The 20,113-nt window shown below is 45.7% G+C and overlaps 1 protein-coding gene across 2 annotated transcripts in view; it reads right to left on the reverse strand.

Annotated features, from left to right (window-relative positions):
* Nucleotides 1–14,229: 14,229 nt before the first annotated feature.
* SVOPL (SVOP like) overlaps nt 14,230–20,113 on the reverse strand; it is a 244,704-nt gene continuing 238,820 nt past the window's right edge. Inside the window, exon 16 of one of the 2 annotated variants that reach the window (XM_069227985.1) lies at nt 14,230–15,937. In XM_069227985.1, coding sequence (XP_069084086.1) covers nt 15,926–15,937 — 12 coding nt within the window. In that variant the 3' untranslated portion in view covers nt 14,230–15,925. Of the gene's footprint in view, nt 16,127–20,113 lie in introns of both variants that reach the window. The other variant, XM_069227984.1, reaches the window with a different exon arrangement.

The following is a 20,113-nucleotide window of genomic DNA, read 5'->3' on the forward strand; positions in this document are numbered from 1 at the left end:
GAACCACCCAAGGACTTCGAGGTAAAGGCCTATCTACTAAATAAAATGAATGACTCTTCATGACAGGTGCAAAGTTTGATAAATGTTTTCTTTTCATAAAACTCTCCATGTGTGGTGTACTATACAGCACACAAACAAAAAGTGGAATACTATTAGACTTTGTCTAAGCATATTATTTTATACTGGATGAGTTCTAATCTAGCACAAAACCTATGCTTGACACCATGCACACACCCTTGTACCATGTTTCAAGGGTGTATCCGTTGGTTCCTTGCAGCCAAAATTGCGCCGGTGCTGGAGGAGAGAAAACAGAACCATATCTTGAAGATATGGCACTGTTCTCATTTCTCTCTTTCAGGCAATGCAGCAAAGCAACCTTTATTGCCAAAGTATATTGTGTGAAGTCTTAGTAAATCTGTCCCTAAAGATGGCTTAGCTTCTGTCTAGAAAGAGCCTTCTGAGATAATTTAACAATAATGCAGGTAAGGTATGTTAGTTGTCACATATTTATAAAACACATGGTGGACCTGGAAGTGTCTGCAGGTTGAAGACCGTGACGGTCCACTGGGTAATGGTGGTGTCGATCAAGCAGACTGGTCATGTCTCCACTTGACATCGTAACATAGCAGAATCACAAAATTATCTATAGGGATAAAACTGATGCCACAAAATCTGGTAAGAGCGGCCTCAAAGAATTTTGAATAGCGATGAACAAAGAGAATACCTCTGAGTTACTTCACCACCATCATCATCATTAAAGGGATCAAAGGTCTCAATCATGTCTATTATCTGACAGGAATGAGCCAGCTGATCCTAAAGATACACCTTTGTATCCAGTACAATGCACATGCCACGATGCATGGACTCAGAGACCCCTAGTAAACTGAGCTGCACCAAGGGTACCTGGAAAACCTGCTATCTGGTCAACACTACATGGTGCTCCCATCCACTTAGCCAACATCTAAGAGCAGTCATTAAAATACTTGGGCCCTGATTTATGAAAAGTTAGCATTGCCTTGCAAAATTTTTTGATGTAAAAACAGCACAAACGTACAAAATATAATTAGGCAAAGGCAGCGCTAACTTTTCATAAATAAGGCCCTAGGTCTGTTCTATCTGATTTCGTAAACTACTAAAGTATCCTTCACAAAAGCCAGGAATAACTATGAACTAGTTCAGAGTAAATTGGAACTGTTTAAAGTCACTGTTAACATTGGTGGTAGCTTACTTGACAGTTGTAGATGCTAATGCGGGGGAAACAGTTACCAATTTCAAAGATGATGCATGGGGTCACCTGATGGGGCTGAATAAATTAATTATATGTCTTGTACAACTTAATAACGTTGAGAATGAAAATAGCATGGTTAAGGCACTGCAAAGCTTATGTTACTATAGAAAAACCGAGACCCAGAAAAGAAAGATTTGTGAAACTTTATAGAAATATCAATGACCAATTCCTTTAGGGTGTATTAACACGTTTTTAATACAAAAATAATTTCAGTGTCCTAGTTCCAGCTGTATTACTTCTTTGGCATTTTGTATCTATATGGCGCAAACACATTTGGGAGCAGCAAAGGGCTGGCAATCAAATCAGGGATTGGAAAGGTAGAGAATGACCATGATTCAAGACTGTATGCAGGAGTTGGTCGGGATAGAATAAAAGTTGCTTGTCATGGGTACCTCTGCTTTTAGATCTCTCTCAATCATCGCCTCATACCTTATAGTCCTTGCCTGTAGACTGTCTATCTAATATACATGTAGGGCATACTGTGAAAGGTTACAAGATTTTGACATTGCTTGTTTAATAGCATTCCTGGCGCTCTTGGCATGTTCAATTTCAGAACTTCCAAGATAGCTGTGATGTTGTGTCACTGCATCATGCAATGTGATGCTCACTTTAGAAATATAAAACAAATCATATTCCAAAATTGTCATTGTACTGTGTCTTAAATCAATGCCCTGGTGTAGGAGGCTGGACTGGCTTGTAGTGAGTACCAAGGGGTACTTGCACCTTGCACCAGGCCCAGTTATCCCTTATTAGTGTATAGGGTGTCTAGCAGCTTAGGCTGATAGATAATGGTAGCTTAGCAAAGCAGCTCAGGCTGAACTAGGAGACGTGTGAAGCTACTACAGTACCACTTAGTGTCATATGCACAATATCATAAGAAAACACAATACACAGTTATACTAAAAATAAAGGTACTTTATTTTTATGACAATATGCCAAAGTATCTTAGAGTGTACCCTCAGTAAGAGGATAGGAAATATACACAAGATATATATACACAATAGCAAAAATATGCAGTATAGTCTTAGAAAACAGTGCAAACAATGTATAATTACAATTGGATGCAATGGGGAAACATAGGGATAGGGGCAACACAAACCATATACTCCAAAAGTGGAATGTGAACCACGAATGGACCCCAAACCTATGTGACCTTGTAGAGGGTCGCTGGGACTATTAGAAAATAGTGAGAGTTAGAAAAATAACCCTCCCCAAGACCCTGAAAAGTGAGTGCAAAGTGCACCAAAGTTCCCCTAAGGACAAAATAGTCGTGTTAGAGGGAGAATGCAAGGAAAACACAAATCAGCAATGCAACAACGATGGATTCCTGTCTGAAGGTACCTGTGGAACAAGGGGACCAAGTCCAAAAGTCACAAGCAGCTCGGAGATGGGCAGATGCCCAAGAAATGCCAGCGGTTGGTGCAAAGAAGCTCTTACTAGGCTGAAGAACTGTGAATACTGCAGGAACGACAAGGGCTAGAGACTTCCCCTTTGGAGGATGGATCCCCCACGCCTTGGAGAGTCGTGCAGAAGTGTTTTCCCGCCGGATGGACGCCAACAAGCCTTGCTACACGCAAATCGTGCGTTTGGCGTTTTTGGACGCTGCTGGGGCCCAGGAGGGACCAGGAGGTCGCAAATTGGACCTGCCGAGAGAGGGGACGTCGAGCAAGACAAGGAGCCCTCACTGAAGCAGGTAGCACCCGGAGAAGTGCCAGAAACAGGCACTACGAGGATGCGTGAAATGGTGCTCGCCGAAGTTGCACAAAGGAGTCCCACGTCGCCGGAGACCAACTTAGAAAGTCGTGCAATGCAGGTTAGAGTGCCGTGGACCCAGGCTTGGCTGTGCACGAAGGATTTCCGCCGGAAGTGCACAGGGGCCGGAGAAGCTTGCAAAGTCGCGGTTCCCAGCAATGCAGCCCAGCGAGGTGAGGCAAGGACTTACCTCCACCAAACTTGGGCTGAAGAGTCACTGGACTGTGGGGGTCACTTGGACGGTGTCGCTGGATTCGAGGGACCTCGCTCGTCGTGCTGAGAGGAGACCCAAGGGACCGGAGATGCAGCTTTTTGGTGCCTGCGGTTGCAGGGGGAAGATTCCGTCGACCCACGGGAGATTTCTTCGGAGCTTCTGGTGCAGAGAGGAGGCAGACTACCCCCACAGCATGCACAAGCAGGAAAACAGTCGAGAAGGCGGCAGGATCAGCGTTACAGAGTTGCAGTAGTCGTCTTTGCTACTATGTTGCAGGTTTGCAGGCTTCCAGCGCGGTCAGCGGTCGATTCCTTATCAGAAGGTGAAGAGGGAGATGCAGAGGAACTCGGCTGAGCTCATGCATTCGTTATCTAAAGTTTCCCCAGAGACAGAGACCCTAAATAGCCAGAAAAGAGGGTTTGGCTACCTAGGAGAGAGGAAAGGCTACTAACACCTGAAGGAGCCTATCACAAGGAGTCTCTGACGTCACCTGGTGGCACTGGCCACTCAGAGCAGTCCAGTGTGCCAGCAGCACCTCTGTTTCCAAGATGGCAGAGGTCTGGAGCACACTGGAGGAGCTCTGGACACCTCCCAGGGGAGGTGCAGGTCAGGGGAGTGGTCACTCCCCTTTCCTTTGTCCAGTTTCACGCCAGAGCAGGGGCTAAGGGGTCCCTGAACCGGTGTAGACTGGCTTATGCAGAATTGGGCACCTCTGTGCCCAACAAAGCATTTCCAGAGGCTGGGGGAGGCTACTCCTCCCCTGCCTTCACACCATTTTCCAAAGGGAGAGGGTGTCACACCCTCTCTCAGAGGAAGTTCTTTGTTCTGCCATCCTGGGCCAGGCCTGGCTGGACCCCAGGAGGGCAGATGCCTGTCTGAGGGGTTGGCAGCAGCAGCAGAGAAACCCCAGGAAGGGCAGTCTGGCAGTACCAGGGTCTGTGCTACAGACCACTGGGATCATGGAATTGTACCAACAATGCCAGGATGGCATAGAGGGGGCAATTCCATGATCATAGACATGTTACATGGCCATATTCGGAGTTACCATGGTGAAGCTACATATAGGTAGTGACCTATATGTAGTGCACGCGTGTAATGGTGTCCCCGCACTCACAAAGTTCAGTGAATTGGCTCTGAACAATGTGGGGGCACCTTGGCTAGTGCCAGGGTGCCCTCACACTAAGTAACTTTGCACCTAACCTTTACCAGGTAAAGGTTAGACATATAGGTGACTTATAAGTTACTTAAGTGCAGTGTAAAATGGCTGTGAAATAACGTGGACGTTATTTCACTCAGGCTGCAGTGGCAGGCCTGTGTAAGAATTGTCAGAGCTCCCTATGGGTGGCAAAAGAAATGCTGCAGCCCATAGGGATCTCCTGGAACCCCAATACCCTGGGTACCTCAGTACCATATACTAGGGGATTATAAGGGTGTTCCAGTAAGCCAATGTAAATTGGTAAAAATGGTCACTAGCCTGTCAGTGACAATTTGGAAAGAAATGAGAGAGCATAACCACTGAGGTTCTGATTAGCAGAGCCTCAGTGAGACAGTTAGTCACTACACAGGTAACACATACAGGCACACTTATGAGCACTGGGGCCCTGGGTTACCAGGGTCCCAGTGACACATACAACTAAAACAACATATATACAGTGAAAAATGGGGGTAACATGCTAGGCAAGATGGTACTTTCCTACACAACCCCCCCCCAAACGAAGGACAATAAGACTAGCCATTACCTGATGAGTCTTCATTGTCTAAGTGGAAATATCTGGAGAGTCCATCTGCATTGGAGTGGCTACTCCCAGGTCTATGTTCCACTGTATAGTCCATTCCCTGTAGGGATATGGACCACCTCAACAATTTAGGATTTTCACCTTTCATTTGTTTTAGCCAAAGTAGAGGTTTGTGGTCTGTCTGAACAATGAAGTGAGTGCCAAACAGGTATGGCCTCAACTTCTTCAGAGCCCAGACCACAGCAAAGGCCTCCCTCTCAATGGCAGACCAACGCTTTTCTCTAGGGGTCAACCTTCTACTAATAAAAGCAACAGGTTGATCCTGGCCCTCAGAATTAAGTTGTGATAGGACTGCCCCTACTCCTAATTCAGATGCATCAGTTTGGACATAGAATTTTTTAGAGTAACAAGGGCTTTTCAGGACAGGTGCAGAGCACATGGCCTGCTTCAGCTCCTCAAAAGCTTTCTGACAGTTTGCTGTCCATAATACCTTTTTAGGCATTTTCTTGGATGTGAGATCATTAAGAGGGGCTGCCATGGAGCCATAGTTCTTAATGAACCTCCTGTAATACCCAGTGAGGCCTAGGAAGGCTCTCACCTGAGTCTGAGTGGTAGGGGGAATCCAATCAATAATAGTTTGGATTTTCCCCTGAAGTGGTGCAATCTGTTCCCCACCAACAAGGTGTCCCAGATAAACCACCTTACCCTGCCCTATCTGGCACTTTGAAGCCTTGATAGTGAGGCCTGCCTTTTGCAGGGCCTCCAAAACTTTCCAAAGGTGGACCAGGTGATCATCCCAGCTGGAGCTAAAGACAGCTATATCATCCAAATATGCTGCACTGAAAGCTTCCAGCCCTTGCAGGACTGTGTTCACCAACCTCTGAAAAGTGGCAGGTGCATTTTTCAAACCAAAAGGCATTACAGTAAACTGGTAATGTCCTCCAATGGTAGAAAATGCAGTCTTAGGTTTAGCATCTTCTGACATTTTGATCTGCCAATACCCTGCAGTCAAATCAAAAGTGCTTAGATACTTGGCAGATGCCAGTGTATCTATTAGCTCATCTGCCCTGGGTATAGGGTGAGCATCTGTTTTGGTTACTAAGTTGAGACCTCTATAGTCTACACAAAACCTCATTTCCTTCTTTCCATCTTTAGAATTGGGTTTTGGTACCAGTACCACAGGAGAAGCCCATGGACTGTCAGAGTGCTCAACCACTCCTAGTTCCAACATCTTCTGAACTTCTTGCTTTATGCAGTCCCTGACATGGTCAGGCTGCCTATAGATCTTACTTTTGACAGGTAAACTGTCTCCAGTATCTATAGTGTGCTCACACCAAGAAGTGGTGCCTGGCACAATGGAGAAGAGTTCTGAAAATTGTCCTAGGAGATTTATGCAATTATCTTTCTGCTCAGCAGTAAGACAATCAGCCAAAACTACACCTTCCACAAGAGCATCTTGTTCTGTGGAAGAGAAGAGATCAGGTAGAGGATCACTGTCTTCTTCCTGTCCCTCATCTGTTGCCATGAGCAGGGTGAGATCAGCCCTGTCATAGTAGGGTTTCAGGCGGTTGACATGGAGCACCCTAAGGGGACTCCTGGCAGTGCCTAAGTCAACCAAGTAGGTGACTTCACCCTTCTTTTCAACAATTGTGTGTGGACCACTCCATTTATCTTGGAGTGCTCTTGGGGCCACAGGCTCCAAGACCCACACTTTCTGCCCTGGTTGGTACTGAACCAAAACAGCCTTCTGATCATGCCATTGCTTCTGGAGCTCTTGGCTGGCCTGAAGGTTTTTACTGGCCTTTTTCATGTACTCAGCCATCCTTGATCTGAGGCCAAGTACATAATCCACAATATCCTGCTTAGGAGCTTTTAAAGGTTGTTCCCAACCCTCCTTTACAAGTGTGAGTGGACCCCTAACAGGGTGTCCAAAAAGAAGTTCAAAGGGGCTGAAGCCCACTCCTTTCTGGGGTACCTCCCTGTAGGCAAAAAGGAGGCATGGTAGAAGGATATCCCATCTCCTGCGGAGTTTTTCAGGGAGTCCCATAATCATGCCTTTGAGAGTTTTATTAAATCTCTCCACCAGTCCATTTGTTTGTGGATGATAGGGTGTTGTGAACTTGTAAGTTACACCACACTCCTTCCACATGGCCTTTAAGTATGCAGACATGAAATTGCTTCCTCTGTCTGATACTACTTCCTTTGGGAAGCCCACCCTGGAAAATATTCCCAGGAGGGCCTTTGCCACTGCAGGAGCTGTAGTGGTCCTTAAAGGAATAGCTTCAGGATATCTTGTGGCATGGTCCACTACCACCAAGATAAACCTATTGCCTGAAGCAGTAGGAGGGTCAAGGGGGCCAACTATGTCAACCCCTACCCTTTCAAAGGGAACCCCAACCACAGGCAGTGGGATAAGGGGTGCCTTTGGAGTGCCACCTGTCTTGCCACTGGCTTGACAGGTTTCACAGGACTTACAAAATTCTTTTGTGTCCTCAGACATCCTAGGCCAATGAAACAGTGGAACCAATCTGTCCCAAGTTTTCATTTGACCCAGGTGCCCAGCTAAGGGAATGTCATGTGCCAGTGTTAGGAGGAACTTTCTGTACTCCTGAGGAATCACTAATCTCCTGGCAGCTCCAGGTTTAGGATCCCTATTCTCAGTGTACAAGAGGTTGTCCTCCCAGTAAACTCTGTGTGAGTCACTGACATCCCCATTAGCCTGTTTGACAGCTTGCTGTCTGAGACCCTCTAATGTGGGACAGGTTTGCTGTGCCACACTCAGCTCCTCTCTGGCAGGCCCCCCTTCACCCAAAAGCTCAGCAGTGTCTGCTTCCAGCTCCTCTGGTGTAGGTTCTGCACAGGGAGGGAATTCTTCTTCCTCAGAAGTAGAATCCACTGTAGAGGGAGGGATAGTAGGAAGTGGTTTGCTTCTACTAGCCCTAGCTTTAGGGAGCACTTGGTCCATTGTTCCAGGATCCAAGCTTCCCTGTCCTTTTTGCTTTTTGGCCTGAGCCCTTGTCAAAGCAAAAATATGCCCTGGGATGCCCAGCATTGCTGCATGGGCCTCCAACTCCACATCTGACCAAGCTGATGTCTCCAAATCGTTCCCTAATAGACAGTCTACAGGTAAATCTGAAGCTACCACAACTTTCTTTGGACCAGATACCCCCCCCCAGTTGAGATTTACAACAGCCATGGGGTGGCTTTGTGTTATGTTGTGAGCATCGGTTACTTGGTACTGGTGTCCAAGTATGTGTTGTTCAGGGTGCACCAGTTTCTCAATCACCATTGTGACACTGGCACCTGTGTCCCTGTAGGCCTGGACCTCAACACCATTTATTAGGGTTAGTTGCTTGTACTTCTCCAAGTTATGGGGGCAAGCAACCAAAGTGGCTAAGTCAATAGCCCCTTCAGAGACTAAAGTAGCCTCTGTGGTCTCCCTAATCAGACCAACCCCAACTAAATTACCAAAAGTGAGCCCAGCTACTCCCTTGGATTGGCTATTAGTAGGTTTGCTCCCACCACCACTGCTATTAGTAGGGACACTAGGTGTAGCAGTAGGGGTTGTAGTGGTAGGAGCTGTGGTGCCTTTCTTTGGACAACTGGGATCTGTTGTCCAATGGCCTTTTATCTTACATAAATAGCACCATGGTTTCTTTTCCTTGTTCTGATTAGAGGAGGGTTTGGGCCCACCACCCCCACCAGAGTGTTTTTGTGGGCCTGATGAAGACTCATTTTTAGATTTGTCCCCACCCTTGTCAGAAGACTTACCATCCTTCTTTTTGTTGCCATCTTTGTCACCCCCTGTATGAACTTTTCTGTTCACTCTTGTTCTGACCCATTTGTCTGCCTTCTTTCCCAATTCTTGGGGAGAGGTCAGATCAGAGTCCACCAAGTACTGGTGCAACAAATCAGACACACAATTATTAAGAATATGCTCTCTCAGGATTAAGTTATACAGGCTGTCATAATCAGTAACTTTACTGCCATGTAACCACCCCTCCAAGGCCTTCACTGCCTGGTCAATGAAATCAACCCAGTCTTGTGAAGACTCCTTTTTGGTATCTCTGAACTTGATCCTGTACTGTTCAGTGGTTAAGCCATAACCATCCAGGAGTGCATTCTTAAGAACTTGGAAATTGTTAGCATCATTTTCTTTTACAGTAAGGAGCCTATCCCTACCTTTTCCAGTAAATGATAGCCATAGGATAGCAGCCCACTGCCTTTGAGGGACATCCTGTACAGCACAGGCCCTCTCAAGTGCAGCAAACCACTTGTTAATGTCATCCCCCTCCTTGTAAGGGGGAACTATCTTATGCAGATTCCTGGAATCATGCTCTTTTGCAGGATGACTATGGGGAATACTGCTGCTGCCACCATGGGTATCTAAACCCATTTTCTGTCTTTCCCTCTCTATTTCTAAAGACTGTCTATCCAAATCCAGCTGTTGCTTCTTGAGCTTCAGTCTGGTTTGCTCCACTCTCAATCTATTGAGCTCCCTTTCCAACAATCTGTCATCAGGGTGGGTGGGAGGGACATTTCTAGATACAGAGGTATGATGGGAATGAACAGAAGGAGACCTGTCCCTTACAGAGGGCACCCTAACAGCTTGGCTACCAGTATAATGTGAGAGCACATCATCAGTATGATGTGATTCAACCTCTGTACCAACTATGCTAGACTGTCTAGTAATGGGCAGGCTGAGAAGTTTCTTTCCTGAACCTTTTCCTGGGGGAGTCCCTGGATCAGATTGAGAACCATTAGCTACTTTTTCTACAGATTGGGCACTTATGGCCTTATCCTGTACTCTAAGCATATTAATTAACAGTTCTAAAGAAGGATTCTTCCCTACACTCAAACCTCTCTCTATGCAGAGACTCCTTGCTCCTTTCCAGCTAAGGTGATCATATGCAAGTTTGGACAGTTCAACTTTTTGGCCTGTGCCAGACATTTTTTAGAGAGAGTTAAAGTGATAGACAAAGAGAAAAAAGTTTTCAGAACTTTTTGGAAAGACAGAAAAAAACTTTTTAAACTTTTAAGAACTTTTTGAAAGTTTAGAAGTACTTTTCAGCACTTAGAAAAGAGTGAAAAGAGGAAATGCAAAACTTTTTGGCTATGTGTATATACACTGACCTTGTTTTGTATATTTTTCTCTTATGAAAAGTACAATGACAAGAGTGGTAAGTAGTCTCAAAGCACTTATCCCACCACTGCACAACCAATGTAGGAGGCTGGACTGGCTTGTAGTGAGTACCAAGGGGTACTTGCACCTTGCACCAGGCCCAGTTATCCCTTATTAGTGTATAGGGTGTCTAGCAGCTTAGGCTGATAGATAATGGTAGCTTAGCAAAGCAGCTCAGGCTGAACTAGGAGACGTGTGAAGCTACTACAGTACCACTTAGTGTCATATGCACAATATCATAAGAAAACACAATACACAGTTATACTAAAAATAAAGGTACTTTATTTTTATGACAATATGCCAAAGTATCTTAGAGTGTACCCTCAGTAAGAGGATAGGAAATATACACAAGATATATATACACAATAGCAAAAATATGCAGTATAGTCTTAGAAAACAGTGCAAACAATGTATAATTACAATTGGATGCAATGGGGAAACATAGGGATAGGGGCAACACAAACCATATACTCCAAAAGTGGAATGTGAACCACGAATGGACCCCAAACCTATGTGACCTTGTAGAGGGTCGCTGGGACTATTAGAAAATAGTGAGAGTTAGAAAAATAACCCTCCCCAAGACCCTGAAAAGTGAGTGCAAAGTGCACCAAAGTTCCCCTAAGGACAAAATAGTCGTGTTAGAGGGAGAATGCAAGGAAAACACAAATCAGCAATGCAACAACGATGGATTCCTGTCTGAAGGTACCTGTGGAACAAGGGGACCAAGTCCAAAAGTCACAAGCAGCTCGGAGATGGGCAGATGCCCAAGAAATGCCAGCGGTTGGTGCAAAGAAGCTCTTACTAGGCTGAAGAACTGTGAATACTGCAGGAACGACAAGGGCTAGAGACTTCCCCTTTGGAGGATGGATCCCCCACGCCTTGGAGAGTCGTGCAGAAGTGTTTTCCCGCCGGATGGACGCCAACAAGCCTTGCTACACGCAAATCGTGCGTTTGGCGTTTTTGGACGCTGCTGGGGCCCAGGAGGGACCAGGAGGTCGCAAATTGGACCTGCCGAGAGAGGGGACGTCGAGCAAGACAAGGAGCCCTCACTGAAGCAGGTAGCACCCGGAGAAGTGCCAGAAACAGGCACTACGAGGATGCGTGAAATGGTGCTCGCCGAAGTTGCACAAAGGAGTCCCACGTCGCCGGAGACCAACTTAGAAAGTCGTGCAATGCAGGTTAGAGTGCCGTGGACCCAGGCTTGGCTGTGCACGAAGGATTTCCGCCGGAAGTGCACAGGGGCCGGAGAAGCTTGCAAAGTCGCGGTTCCCAGCAATGCAGCCCAGCGAGGTGAGGCAAGGACTTACCTCCACCAAACTTGGGCTGAAGAGTCACTGGACTGTGGGGGTCACTTGGACGGTGTCGCTGGATTCGAGGGACCTCGCTCGTCGTGCTGAGAGGAGACCCAAGGGACCGGAGATGCAGCTTTTTGGTGCCTGCGGTTGCAGGGGGAAGATTCCGTCGACCCACGGGAGATTTCTTCGGAGCTTCTGGTGCAGAGAGGAGGCAGACTACCCCCACAGCATGCACAAGCAGGAAAACAGTCGAGAAGGCGGCAGGATCAGCGTTACAGAGTTGCAGTAGTCGTCTTTGCTACTATGTTGCAGGTTTGCAGGCTTCCAGCGCGGTCAGCGGTCGATTCCTTATCAGAAGGTGAAGAGGGAGATGCAGAGGAACTCGGCTGAGCTCATGCATTCGTTATCTAAAGTTTCCCCAGAGACAGAGACCCTAAATAGCCAGAAAAGAGGGTTTGGCTACCTAGGAGAGAGGAAAGGCTACTAACACCTGAAGGAGCCTATCACAAGGAGTCTCTGACGTCACCTGGTGGCACTGGCCACTCAGAGCAGTCCAGTGTGCCAGCAGCACCTCTGTTTCCAAGATGGCAGAGGTCTGGAGCACACTGGAGGAGCTCTGGACACCTCCCAGGGGAGGTGCAGGTCAGGGGAGTGGTCACTCCCCTTTCCTTTGTCCAGTTTCACGCCAGAGCAGGGGCTAAGGGGTCCCTGAACCGGTGTAGACTGGCTTATGCAGAATTGGGCACCTCTGTGCCCAACAAAGCATTTCCAGAGGCTGGGGGAGGCTACTCCTCCCCTGCCTTCACACCATTTTCCAAAGGGAGAGGGTGTCACACCCTCTCTCAGAGGAAGTTCTTTGTTCTGCCATCCTGGGCCAGGCCTGGCTGGACCCCAGGAGGGCAGATGCCTGTCTGAGGGGTTGGCAGCAGCAGCAGCTGCAGAGAAACCCCAGGAAGGGCAGTCTGGCAGTACCAGGGTCTGTGCTACAGACCACTGGGATCATGGAATTGTACCAACAATGCCAGGATGGCATAGAGGGGGCAATTCCATGATCATAGACATGTTACATGGCCATATTCGGAGTTACCATGGTGAAGCTACATATAGGTAGTGACCTATATGTAGTGCACGCGTGTAATGGTGTCCCCGCACTCACAAAGTTCAGTGAATTGGCTCTGAACAATGTGGGGGCACCTTGGCTAGTGCCAGGGTGCCCTCACACTAAGTAACTTTGCACCTAACCTTTACCAGGTAAAGGTTAGACATATAGGTGACTTATAAGTTACTTAAGTGCAGTGTAAAATGGCTGTGAAATAACGTGGACGTTATTTCACTCAGGCTGCAGTGGCAGGCCTGTGTAAGAATTGTCAGAGCTCCCTATGGGTGGCAAAAGAAATGCTGCAGCCCATAGGGATCTCCTGGAACCCCAATACCCTGGGTACCTCAGTACCATATACTAGGGGATTATAAGGGTGTTCCAGTAAGCCAATGTAAATTGGTAAAAATGGTCACTAGCCTGTCAGTGACAATTTGGAAAGAAATGAGAGAGCATAACCACTGAGGTTCTGATTAGCAGAGCCTCAGTGAGACAGTTAGTCACTACACAGGTAACACATACAGGCACACTTATGAGCACTGGGGCCCTGGGTTACCAGGGTCCCAGTGACACATACAACTAAAACAACATATATACAGTGAAAAATGGGGGTAACATGCTAGGCAAGATGGTACTTTCCTACACCTGGTCAGTTTGCAAATATAAACAAACAATTGCAATGCAATGCAATAGGTCTTGCATTTTCTTGAGTTAGAGCTATTGGCATTGTAAATTCAGAACTGGACATTTCATGTCACATACATTGGTCAACCCTGTCTCATAATTTTGTCTTTTCCTGCTGTGTTTTGAGGGTCACTGGTGGCTACTGACATCACAAATCTGAACAGAAATTGGAAAAAAAGTCTGGAAAAGTACTTTGTTTTGATTTTAACAGAATGAAAAGTCTTGCAAGCATCCTTGCCTCACATTTCAAAGAGCAGAGTAGCCTGAGAAGATTTATGCCCCCCAATAAAGGAGATAAGCAATGCTGTGTGTGTGATGTCGTGAGTGCTGGCAGGGAGGGGCCTTGGAAAGAGAGACTCTGATGCGAGGCTAAGCAAGTTTCACATCATTGCTTCTAGATTTAGCTACATTCTACCAGAAAGGGCATATTGTGGCTTTCATGAGCAGTGAGCTAAATGATCAGGTGTTTCTTTTGTAAAATAAGCTTATTTTAGGAGCCAGAGGTAAACAAGGACATCACTGGAATAAAGCCAAAACAAATGTCAGCGACATGGGAGGAGGTGGGTGGAACAGAATGCTCCAATAAAACGCAGGCAGCTACCAGCTTAAAACACCCATAGTGAAAGGGGAACACCAAAGAAATGACAAAAATTGTCCGTCACAGCAACAGATAGAGAAACCAAAGTGGAATAATACAGTAGTTGGTCACTGCTCTGAAACAGAAAAGGAGGGATAAAAAGGCAGAACTGACCACTAGCGAACAATAATTTTTAAAGGACACTACAACCAACAAATGAAATTGCTTTAAGCCATAAGAAGTATACTAGTAGTATACACGAGGTCGAACGCTTACACTCAACCTAAAAACAGTAGAAGGTGGCTGAAGAGGGTACAAGCTTGGTCACTGGCTTTACCAATGCTTGCAATGAAAATCTACAAACATACTTCAAGCAACCAAACATTGGCAGAAGCGAGACCCATTGGCTTTTTCAATACTTGTTTTTAATGAGTTAATAAATCTTAGTGGAAAGCTGCCATTACTATTTGCTGTTAAAAAAGTCTAAAGGGGAATTTAGGCCTATTTAAAAAAAACATTTTGCTTAATTTCTCTCTAAGGTAAAGTTTGGATAAATATATCCTTTTGTGTTTTTGTTTTATTTGGTTCGGTAATCGTTGCATGCTATAGAGAAGGTGACATGGAATGCCATGTTTGTATGTATGAAGGTCACCGTGAAGGTGTTATTCTTTAAAGAGGACACCTAAACCAAAATAAGAACAATATCTCCTGTTAAAATAATACTGAGGCTATGGAGTGAAATAAAACTATAAAGGAGGCTGAATTTCATGCCATACAGGCTGTTAGATGACATCTGTAGCTCTTGTGGGCATGGCCATTGATGGTTGTTGCTGACAAAGAGTTTGTTAACTTTTTGTGAGTCTGTTTTATGGTTGAAGCTGTAGTACCAAAGTGTAGTGGAAAAGGTTAAATTCAAGGTTATTGTAAAGACTGCTCCTCTGTCCTTTGCTGCACTCATACCATTCTGTGGGAAAAACTGAGGGCATTGGGATGTTTTGATCTGTGATCACTAACTGCTTTAAAACTGATGTAAAAGCGTTTTGGTGTTTGTATTTTGAGAGGCAATTTAAACTTTCCTATATCTACAAAAGGTGTTGTGAGGGCCATGAGTTAATCCTTGTGATGTAAATGAAATTATATATCTGACTGAAGTATTACAGAGCTTGATGCTAGGTTATAATCACTTTGTGTTGTGAAGAAATTTGCTCAGAGAAAGTGGGATTTTATAGAGTACATTAGAAGATAGCTGGGCCATCCTAGGTTTACACCAGACGTACTTACTGCACTCAAAAAGTTTTACTCTGGAGCAAACCTTGAGATGTCCTAGGCATCTTCAAGATACTTGTGTGCAAACAGAATTAATAAAGATTTTCTCAAATTTTCTCAAGTTTGCCTCTAATACAAATCTCTGTAAATAAGTATAGTAAGGTAAACATAGTTCTGGTCAAGAGTAATATCTCAAAATGTTGTTGAAAGTTGCAGTTTGTCTGACATGCAATGCTGGGGCATTGAAAATATAAATATTTGAGTTCTACAGGTTTGTCATTTGACTGAAGTTGTGATGCCTGATGTCCTATGACAATTCAGGATATGTGCTGCAGAGATCTATGAGCCCTTACTGTGCTTCTCATGTATCAGTGAGGCACTTTACAATAAGTGATATAAATATAATATAGGAAACAGACACCATGATCAAGTCGGAGTCAGACATTTCTGACTTGTGCATCCATATAGTGCAAATGGTATAAAATCTTTCAGATTGCCGTAATACATAGTAACATACATTTAGCATGACACAAACAAGTAAATGTCAGATAAAATAGGTTTCTTCATCTTCTTTCAACACACACTTTCAATGTGAAATAAAAATTCAAGCAACCTCAAGTTGAGGTTTGTGGTGCAGAAGACAAAAATGAGAGTTCAGCTTTTTGGAATCCTTTCTGATGTAGACGTAGAAAAGGTGAGGCGCTTTGTTCATGGTGGCCAATTCTTTTAACTGCAACAGTTTTTCCTGAAAGTTTGATAATAGTCACTGTTATCATACCATTTTGAACATTTGATGATTATACAATGGTCCTGTCTTCAGAATTTGATTCTTCTGTTATCTATCTTGCTGAAATAAAAGAAACAAAAAGTCGTCAATCTCGACAGAATGAGCTTGTGATTTGCTTGAGAATGATATAAAGACAGAGACTGCGAGATCTGTGATTTGATCTGCAACGTTGGCCATCTTGAATCATTCTTGGTGGCAAAATGTCAGCCATCTTGAATTAGACTGCCCGGAACTGTCGTTCATATCTTGCTGCAGTAAGCACAATGAAAGATATATTAGTTCACCATTCAGATACGTTAAGAAGTGTTACTTTCTGAGGGAGGGACATATTACCCAACACTTGAAGGGTTACAGCTGAATATTTGGGAAGAAAAGGCTGAGGTGCCATACTAATTCTAACAATTAAAGCAGTAACATGGGACATTTCTGGTTAATGATTGGGGAATTTCTTGAAATCCTATTGGTTTGTGTTGCAGAAGAGACATTTTAAAGAGAAAGTGGAAAACTCAAGAATGAAAAAGCTAAACTATCCATTCGTCTGATCACGCTCAGCTTTTCTTGACATTAAAAAGTGTAAATAAACCTTTATCAGAAGTACCGTTTGCAGGAGGCTGGCTCAGTTTATGGTGTACACCTATGGTGTGGCACCCTATACTGAGTCCAGGTAAACCTTAGTGATAGTGAATAGGTGTCCAGATAGCAAAAGCACTCTACGGATAGCTGAGGCGAGTATCTGAAGCTTATCCAGGAGGAATGTAAAGCACTTGCAATACCACAGCAGTCAGACAGTAACCAACTCACAAGAAAGAACCCCACGTGTTGCAAAAATAAAGATACTTTATTACAGCACTACTACTAGACTAGCATTGGTATATCTCCCTCGGAGGTATCTACACACAATTTGTACACAAAATAACCATCAGCAATAGAGGACAAACCATATACTTAAAAAGTGGAATGTGAAATAGTGACCCCAACCAAGGTAAGTGTGGTAGTTAGCTAGGGCATGGGGGCAGATAGAACCATGAGAGGTAAGTACAGTAAGTGTTCCCAGCAACCAGGTACAAGGTAGTTACCCACCCAGTTGTCCAATAGGCTAACACGGGAATAGTGGTTGAAGTTGTGGAAATCCGGACCCTTCCCAGTGGACTCTAAGGAAACCAGCAGACAAGAGGAAGGATGGATGGAGCCCCTACCCCAGGATACCCAGAAGACAGGAGTACCTACACCAGGGACCCGGATGCAGAGGAGAGAAGTGAATCTCTCTGAAGTCAGTGGAAGCCTCAGATTGTCGAGCTGCTCTCACAACCCGTGGACCAGGCCGGTGGAACCCAGGGACAGATTCTGGATGTGGAGGACCTGCAAAGGAAGAGGACAGAGTTCAGCACTCTTGTAGGTGCCCAGGTGGTGCAGGTGGCAATGCCCACCCTCCTGCAGGTGGTCCTGCAAATCGGTGGAAGGAGAAGTCCAGCTGCAGGGTCCAGGAGCTGCAGAAGATCTCAGGTGTTGCCTAAGAGCTGTCCCTCAACAGTCGCCAGATTGCAGGAGGGCCAGTGACCAGCCAGGTCACCAACAAGCACTGGCAAATGCAAGCAGGAGCTAAAGAAGTATTTGCAAGGTCCATGAGACTCTAATCTTGAGGGGGCAATCAGGGCTGGCCCTAAGCAAGCAGGAAAGCCAGCTGTAGTCGATGGAGCCCCCCAAGAGTGACCCAAAGGGCGAATGACACAGGAAGCCACAAGGAGGCCTTCCCAGCACAACAAAACAGAAGTCCCACATCACAGGAGATGCAGGACAGGGGCTAATGTTTGAGCTTTAGAGTGCTGGAGGCTGGGGCTTTTTGGTGCCTGAAGATCTCCTGGAGGAGGAGTCAACAAGCCTTGGCATGTGCAACAATCACAGTGCACAAGGGTTCCAGTCCAGTGGCAGGGGCCCACAATCTCCCAAGTGAGTCAGAAGACAAGCAGGACCCACAGGAAGCCACAGACTCGCCACCTGTGAAGCAGAGACTTCAGATGTCTGTGGGACAGCAGACCCCACCAGCCGTTGACGTTGTCTTCAGGTGCCTGCGGATGCAGGGGAGTGACTTCTTCACTCCAAGGGAGAGTCCTTCGTGCAAACAGAGTCCTTGTGACCCTGGAGGGTGCACAGCCTTGTATGTTGCAGGATTCTTCCAGGATATGGAGAAACAATGTTGCAGTGGGAGCCTTCCCACCAGAAGCAGTCATGTTCTGTTCCAAAGCAGACCAGCAGTGGTTTCAGAGGCCAGGAGCAGACCAGCAGTGGTTTCAGAGGCCAGGAGCAGAAGAGGTCTTGCAGAGAGTTCCCAGGAGAGTCTTGCTCAACAAATCCGAAGACTCATCCGCAAGAAAGTCCTTAAGTAACCGTAAAAGGGGGTTGGTTGCTCTCTGGGGTGACCCACCTACCAGAGGGGGTTATGGATGTCATCTACCTGGCCTAACCAGCCAGATGCTCCCAGGGGCCTCTTCACATCTTATTTCCAAGATGGAAGAGTCAAGTGACCACCTGGCAGAGCTCTGTGCACCTCCCTAGGGGAGGAGCTGGACAGGGGGGTGGTCACTCCCCTTTCCTTTGTGTAGTTCTGCACCAGAGCAGGAACTGGGAGTTCCTGAATTGGTGCAAACCGCATTATGCAAGAAGGGCACCAAATGTGCCCTTCAAAGCATTCTGGTGGTGGTCAGAGGCCACCCCAGCCCTTAGACACTGGGAGAGATGGTCACAGCTCTCCCTTGCAGGAAATCCTGTGTTCTGCCTTTCTGGCCTGGCCCACCAGCAGGAAGATAGAACAGTGTCTAGGGTCAGCAGCAGAGTGGGCTGGCAGCTGGACCCTGTAAGGCTGCACAGGCAGAACTGGGGGATCCTCTCAGAGACCCCTAGAGTACAAAGTATCATGCAACTAACACTGGAATTGGTGTAGCTGTATGATTCCAACATGTTTGATACCCAACATGCCTAGGTTCAGACTACAAACCCTAAGATGGCTTCCCCACACTTACAGAGTCCAGGAATGGGCCTTGGTTCTGTAGGGGCACCCTGGTCATGCAGGGGTACTCTCAACACTTAGAGACATGCACCCTGCCCTTGGGATGAAGGGCCTACCAGACGAGTGACTTATAATGTCTAAGTGCAGTGACCAGGTTTGGTGGTGAAAGGCTTCATGCATCATTTCACGCAGGCTGTAATGGCAGGCCTAAAGACACAGTTTGCATTGGCTCCCATTGGTCGCACAATACATGCTGCAGCCCATGGGGGACCCCTAGTGTACTAATGCCCTGGGTACCGAGTTCCCACATACTAGGGACTTACATAGGTGCACCAGTATGACAACTTTGGGTTTAGAAAGTTTACCAGCAAGCAAATTTATGGGACAGAGCACAGTCATTGGGATCCTGATTAGCAGGACCCCAGTGACTTACAGTTTAAACACACTGACATCAAGCAAAAACTGGGGGTAACAATGCTAGAAAGATGGAACTTTCCTACAACATCAACATTTGAACATTTATTTTTTCAACGTATATAAGGATAATTTGTTTTTCATTTTTAATTTTAACATAAGTGCATTCCACATCTCCTAGGTCTTGCAGGAGAGCGGCCAGCTATATTGAGAACATTAAGGAGATTCTTGGTCCATGGATGAGTACGAATACCTGCCCTTATAGTAGGTATTCCTGAGAAAAGAAGTCTCTAGTACGACCTGGAATAACACTCTAGCATTAACTTCACCAGCGGTTAGTGGGTTGTGCAGTGAATGTAAACAACTGTCTTGATGTCCAAACAAGCAATGAGACTGGCTTTGTGATATATTGAGGGTGGTTTCATAGTAATTTTGGAACACCTGATTGTTGAAGATTATTTCTAAAATATTAGTATCCGTCAGAAATATTAAAATACACTGGTATCAAATTCTCCAGAGTCCTCACAAAAACATCCACAACGTAGAAGCAATATTCATTTCATACAGCTTTTAAATCATTTTATGGGTGAGGTGTGAGACATGAGGCCTGTGCATACTTCTGGTATGGAGCTCGGTAATGTCCTTATCATTTTCTGAATGCTAGTCTTCCTAGTCAGAATGATCCTAGTCCACTGGGGTCAACACACTCTCTTTGTTGTGTATAAGATCTAACCCTTTTCTATCCCTATATGATTGTTGTGTTCATTTCCCATAAGGTTCTGCTGTCCAGATTGAAAGAATTGCCAGAGGTATCAAGA

This window comes from Pleurodeles waltl, chromosome 4_1, assembly GCF_031143425.1.
Source record: "Pleurodeles waltl isolate 20211129_DDA chromosome 4_1, aPleWal1.hap1.20221129, whole genome shotgun sequence".
NCBI classification, from domain to species: Eukaryota; Metazoa; Chordata; class Amphibia; order Caudata; family Salamandridae; genus Pleurodeles; species Pleurodeles waltl.